Source organism: Glycine max, chromosome 10, assembly GCF_000004515.6.
Source record: "Glycine max cultivar Williams 82 chromosome 10, Glycine_max_v4.0, whole genome shotgun sequence".
NCBI lineage: Eukaryota > Viridiplantae > Streptophyta > Magnoliopsida > Fabales > Fabaceae > Glycine > Glycine max.
The window spans coordinates 48,197,030-48,204,124 of record NC_038246.2 but is presented as its reverse complement, the minus strand read 5'-3'; the positions used below and the strand labels follow the sequence as shown (position 1 = coordinate 48,204,124).

The 7,095-nt window shown below is 29.3% G+C and overlaps 1 protein-coding gene across 1 annotated transcript; it reads right to left on the bottom strand.

The window, feature by feature from the left end:
• Positions 1 to 475: 475 nt before the first annotated feature.
• On the bottom strand, positions 476 to 3,916 carry CRK23 (cysteine-rich receptor-like protein kinase). Its single transcript, XM_006589548.4, has 7 exons — positions 3,033 to 3,916; positions 2,649 to 2,771; positions 2,116 to 2,261; positions 1,767 to 1,977; positions 1,402 to 1,639; positions 1,114 to 1,264; positions 476 to 966 (listed from the first exon to the last, which is right to left on the bottom strand). The coding sequence occupies exons 1-7, from the start codon at positions 3,817 to 3,819 to the stop codon at positions 628 to 630; spliced, it is 1,995 nt and encodes a 664-aa protein (XP_006589611.1). The 5' UTR covers positions 3,820 to 3,916; the 3' UTR covers positions 476 to 627.
• Between the last annotated feature and the right edge of the window lie 3,179 nt (positions 3,917 to 7,095).

Here is a 7,095-nt window from a genome sequence, read left to right as displayed (position 1 = left end):
GAGCAACCAACTGCAATAATAACAAAAGCTAGTGTGATATAGCAATATAGCATTCTATTTGGGTTTGAATACTGATAGTTTACAGAAAAAATGTTATATTAGTTAAAATTTGTTGATAATTACAGTAGTGAAGAGACATATTAAAATTTTATATTGAATAAAGATAATACTTAAATAATCTATATGAGTGGGAAGTAATCTTTACCTTACAAATTTATAGGATTGAGTTAAGCTCATAAAAAATCTACTTTAACCCACTTTCTAACAATGACTAATTTTAATAGATTATTAACCGTTTAAATTATGTCAAACTAAAAAAGCAAACGGAAAATTATATAAGGTAATGTTATCCCCACATTATTTTTTAAAATAAATTTTAGAAGATAAGAAGAGAATGAAGAAAAGTTTAAGTTGAGATAGTTAAAATAATATAAAGTGGGGAAAAAAAAGAATTATGGAAAATACGGTAAAAAAATTAACAAGGAAAATACCTTGTCTAAATATAAGGTAACTAAAACCAAACATCACACCAACAAATTAGGCGACTTGCAGGATATTGTATTTTAGTTTAGGAATTTTTAAGTCATTGACCAATAAGCAAATGACTATCACCACTATGACCAAAATCTAGCGAGGATATGGCTCCGTAATTGAAGCCTCGTCTACCGAATATTCAGTTGATTTATTTGATCTTGTTTCCCTTGAATTATACTCTGATGATAGTGTGTCTGGAAGGCTTCTAGTTCTACTATCCACAACAAATGCAGGTTCTGAAGGCACTGAGAGAGTGAGAGAATAACTATTAAGCATGAGTACAACAGAAGCCATGGTTGGTCTGGCAGCCACATTTTTTTGAACACATAATAACCCAATGTGGATGCATCTCATCATTTCATCTTGAGAACCGTCGTTTAATGTGGGATCTACAATATTTGCAGTTGTTCCATTTCTCCAGTTTCGCCATGCCTGCATGAATTTGCTCAATTGCAGATGTTAGTTACCTCACAGATTTCATTTGTGCAGTTGTTATGTGAAGGAAGAAATATTTTTTTAATCCTATTATTACAATGAGAAGGAGAAGGAAAACATAATGAGAAGAAAAGAAAGACTTACAAAGCTCAATAGATCCTCCACGTTCTCCCCACGACGATTACCACTGTTTCTTTTGCCACTTACAATCTCAAGAACCAATACACCGAAACTAAAAACATCTGATTTTGCTGAAAATTGACCATGTATTGCATACTCAGGTGCCATATATCCACTGCACGTCAACGGCAAGTAATATTAATTACGCATGAATTTTATGACACTTTTCACAGTAATGTAAAATATTTTACTTGACAGTTGATTAAAATTAAGCTTCTATAACAATAAATTATAGTATATTCTAACACTTACTAGGTTCCAACAACTCTATTTGTATTTGCTTGTGTTTGATCCAAGTGAACCAATCTTGCCATCCCAAAATCTGATATCTTAGGATGCATCTCTTCATCCAAGAGAATGTTGCTTGCTTTAAGGTCTCTATGTATAATTCGCAGTCGAGAATCCTCATGGAGGTAGAGAATTCCTCGAGCAATACCTCTAATGATTTTGTAGCGCATTTGCCAATCCAATCGTGTTTTCTTCACTGGATCTATATATAAATACCGAAACCATATGATATGAATATTAAAGTAATTTTAGTTGTCAATACGTCTTGAACCAAAACAAAAGTAATAGACATAGAGTGACAATCTAATTATGCAGATATTCAAACTTACCAAATATGAAGTAATCAAGGCTCTTATTAGGAACAAATTCATAGACAAGCAGCCTTTCTCTCCCTTCCACGCAGAACCCAAGTAGTCTAACTAAATTTCGGTGTTGAAGCTTGACCAGTAAAAGCACTTCATTCTTGAATTCCATATTTCCTTGCCCAGAATCCCTTGACAACCTTTTGACAGCAATTACTTGTCCATTGGAAAGCCGACCCTGAAATTATACCGGTCAAGGATAATAAATCTTTGTTGGCCAAGTTAAATGATATACCATACTTTCATGAAGAGGTAATATTTATCTGAATGAAAAGTATAATAGTGATATTTATCTGAATGAAAAGTATAATATTACTCTGTAAACAGCTCCAAACCCGCCTTGTCCAAGTTTATTAGAATCGTCGAATTCATTTGTAGCAACTCGAATGGTGTCAAAGTTGAATTGCAATGACTCAGAAATTGTAATTTCATCTTCATGACTATCTTCTTCTTCTCTTTTAACTTCATGAACGAGGAGTCGAGAACCCGGGCAAAATTAGTGAGTATTTAGATATGATAAATGAATGCAGGCAAAAATAACATCTAGAGATATAATTTTTGAATGAAAAACCAGAAGGAAATGGCTAAATTGATTTCCCCTGTTACCTAGCTACTAGCTAGAAGTAATTTGAGCAAAATATGCTATGAACTATGGAAACCTTTATTAATTATTGTCTACAAAATGAATTGTATCTGGCTTTATTTAACAGAAGCAATACTGTTAAGGTTTGTCAGAATGAGTTCAGTTATGATTTACGTTAGACTACAGACTAATACTGTCCTTTTAAATCGCCAGACTATTTTTTACAACATAAGATGGTAAAACCATGTTTAGATCATCACACTTACTTTCAGTTTTTTTTCTTGGCTTCCTCACTGTTAGATAGATGCAGAAAAGACTGAGCGCTAAAACAACACTGGCAACTGGCACTGCTATGGCGATGATAGTTCTTGATGTGTTGTTGCTCTTTCCTGCACAAATCAGAATCCTCAGAACACCGACTAAGATTAATAAAAATATATCCAAAAGTCCAACATAAGCCCGAATTTTAAAATTTTATTACCGTATAAAACTGCAGACAAATTTTGAAGACAAAAATGAACCCCTCACAAAGAGGAAAACGTTGAAATAAAAGTGAAAAGTTGATCATAGTCAACTCCCTGGTTCTGTTGGGTGGCTCTATTATTGTAAACTTTAAGATGTAAGCAATTTGAGCAGAGCGTGACAAATACCTGGTGAAGAAGAAGTTTTGTTGGTGGACACTGATGGTGCATCTGAGTCTAATTTTAATGTTGGTCCATAGAAGACGTAGGGGTCAAATCTAATTCTACAACTGGGTTTTAAAACATTGCCACCAGCCTTGCCACTACAACACTCTGGAATTTTTGAAATAGCTTCTTCCAAGCACTTGGTGCAATCTTCCGATGACAAATCAGGGGTGCACTGCGTATAACCAAATATGGTTTGAAAACTCGGAGCAGGTGTGCTAGCCGTAGCATACTTGAGACGAGAGTCACCTGATGCAGCTGTGCGTGTTAGATTCCTCATCAAGCTCTGCAGCGCCTCGTTGAATTGTTCCACTGAACCCTTTACATCCAACGTGTACACGAGTTCCACCATAGGTTGAGTTTCCATGAGGCTAAATATGGAGCGGTTGGAGTAGCGCAACATGCACTCTATACCCCAATCAATCGCATGTTTCTGGTTTGGACACTCCTTTGCGAGAGAGACTCTGGAATTGTTGAGGCATTTGAGGCAATCATCAGGCTTTTGGTCTCCTCTGCAGAGCCCAATGGCGTATACTCTGTCTGGGTCTTGGCCATGAGAGAAATTGTAGAAACCGTAATTGATTTCTTTGTGGGAAGAGAAACTGGATAAGAGGGTGTTGAGGTTGTTGTGATACGTGCTGTTTACTGTGTAGTTCCCTGTGTCGTTATCACATGTCTGCGCGGCTTGTGATGTTATTGTGAAACAGAGAAAAAAAAGAAAGCAAAGGAGCCTTAAAGAAACAGCAGCCATTGTAATTGTCCTCACACCTACTGGTTTCTCAAGTAAAGTCACCTACTGAAGATTGAAGCTTTTTTGTTCGGAATGTGTGTGAACTGGTTGACCCACTATCAAAGTCTTTTTCTCAGACCGTATGTAGTTCGTGTAAATTCACGGCTCTTAATTATCCGACAACTCAATTTCGATATTTTTCTTTGACTGTGTCCCTTGTCTTTTTCTTTGACGTTTAATTTTTATTTAAGAATTTAATTACAATGCACAGTGTTTATACTGTCAAATGACAAACTAAAATTTTAACCGGATAATTTTTGTTTTATTAGAATTATAATTCTTAATAAAAATATTTTTAAATATGTAAATTATATTCTGTATTTATAATAAATAATTTAAACTATTATATAAGGTTTGCTTTTAAATTGAAAAGAAATGGGAGTTAAGAAAGTAAAGTATATAAATACAGTCAACCCTAATTACGTGAAACTTCTTCCATTTTCAGTTGTCAAAATTAAAAACTTTTGAAAGAAGCCCTGGCTTGCAGAGTTGATTGGGACAGAAGTGGGTAATGACAGAGGAAGGAAAGATAAACACATAATACACCTCCAATAAAAGAAAAAAGAGAGAATTAGTCTTCAATCAAATAACGAATATAGTTTTCAATAATGTAAATATGTAACTATTTTGTTTAGAAATTATAAAAATGAATATATATATATATATATATATATATATATATATATATATATATATATATATATATATATATATATATATATATATATATATATATATATATATATATTGAATGATAGGGCTCTTAGGACTTCAATTTCAATGAGATTTTTTTGGAAATTTATTTGAAGGAAAGCGATTTTGGATATTTTTATTAATTATAATCTTATATTTTTTCAATATATAAATTTGATTTTTTATTTCTAAATTAAGTTTTAATATTTTAAAAATTATTAACAATTAAAAATAAAATTGTATTATGATATAAATTATAAATTATTTATTATAAATTTTTAAAATAATTTATATGTTTAAAAATATTTATTTACTGTAAGTTTTAATTATAATATAATTTGTATATTCAAAAGTATTTATTTATTATGAATAAATGTTAGAAATAAGAAACTAAATCTACAATTTTTTAAATTTGAGATTTAAATTATAAATATAAAAATATAGACTTTAATTAATTTGACTGAAAATATATAAAAGAACTAAAAGCATATTTTTTTTCTTCTAAAAACATATTTTATTTTCTTTAATTTATTTTTATTTAAATTTGAAATATCGGGACCTAATAATAGGCGCCGTCTTTGAAACATTCAGGAAAAATGTATATTTTTACACTGCAATTTTTTTTTTAAAGAACAAACAAGAACTTAAATTTTTCTTTTACATTAGGTTTATGTTCAGCACTAAATTTCTGTGAAAAGAAAATGTTCAGAACTAAATCCATCATGTTTACATACACACACAAAATCCATTATGCATGAAGTTTTCAATTCTATAATGTGAAATGTCACCGATTAGTCACCGATAATAATGTGAAATGTCTTGCATTTTCATTTTACAGTAGTCAAAATTAAAAACTTTTGAAAGAATTAGCCTAGGCTTGGGGACTGACTGGGACAGGAGTGTGTAAAGACAAGAGTGGAAAGCCAAACACAGAATACAGTAGTCAAAAAAGAGAAGAGGATAATTAAATTAGTGTTTAGATTGATCAAGAAAATTGATTTTGATTAAAATTATTTTTAAAGTGATATAATTCATATTTAAATATTTTTATTATAAAACTAAATTAAAGATAAAATTTAGTACTGAATTTTAAATAAAGTTTCATTCAAGAAAAAATATGTTTGATTGTTTCAACTTCTAAATAAACTAGAAGGTCCTGATAAAAAAACCTATAAGACAGTCCATGTATATATGCCTGTTTTTTCTTGAAAAATAAAATAAAAATCTTTGACTCCAATAATTAATAAACAGATTCTTAAATAGTTTTGAATCATCACAATCTTTAATTACTAATCTTTATATCAAACTAAATTAAATCTTATTAAACTAAAGTGTCATGAGCTTATTATACATTAATATAAGATCTCGTTGTCTTTGTATATGAGAAATAATTTATTTAATTTGATTTTTATTTTATATAAAATTTTCTTAGATGCATGATAATTATATATCACGGACATAATTAGTCTTAGGTTAGATCGATGATAAGTATGATCTTTATATATATGACAAACAAAAGTCAATTTTTTTTTTTCATAAATTTATTATAAAATTTTTATTTTATATATGTATATATATATAGTTTTGATTGAAACTACAAACTAGCATAGCATTGGTACAAGAAAATCAAAGGATGGCAGCTATGGCCATAGTTTCTAAAACTATAATCCTATTTCTTCTTCTCCTTGTCGTACTAATGTCACTAACCACCGCCCAGCCAGTCTTTATAAAACATTATTGTATTTGTTTTTGACAAAAATGGCAAGCTGGCAACCAATATCGCTAAAGGTACTTTCCTGGTAAATTAACCTCAACACCTTTTGTTCAAACTGCTTACCAACACGTACTCACATTAATTATGGCTTCTTTTACCCCGTCTTTTGAAAACTAATTCGGTTGGATCAATGGATCAGATATCGGATTAGTGACTAGTGAGTCACATAATATATATATATATATAACTAAAAAAATATCATCAATCCATAGTTTATATTTCAATATTACTTAATCATTCATTATTATAAATTATTTTATTAAATGTTATTATTAAATTACTAAAAAAAATTCTTATTGTCGTATAAAAGTTGTCAAATAATTCAAATAAAGATGATAAAAATGTATAAAACACATCAATTTTAAATCATATCAATATCAAGATAATAATTATTAGTTATTTTATATTATTATCAAAATTAAAATAATTTTACAGGAACATATTATATGCTAGTATTTAATAATTAATTATTAATAGTTGAACATTTTTTAAGAATTGTAAAATAAAATGATTTTACTCATATAATTAAATTCAATTTTAAAAAATAAAATTTAAAACTTTAAATATAATTTTAATTCAATACCCTCATAAAATATGCATGGTTTATTATACATTTAAATAAGTTTCTAACTAAAATATCTTTAAACTAAATTCAATCAAAATATTTTTTATTATAATTATATATGGGCTTATAGCTGCTCAACACTATACCTATATATGTTATTGAAAAGAAAATGAAATCATTAAATCATTATATAATTACACGTATA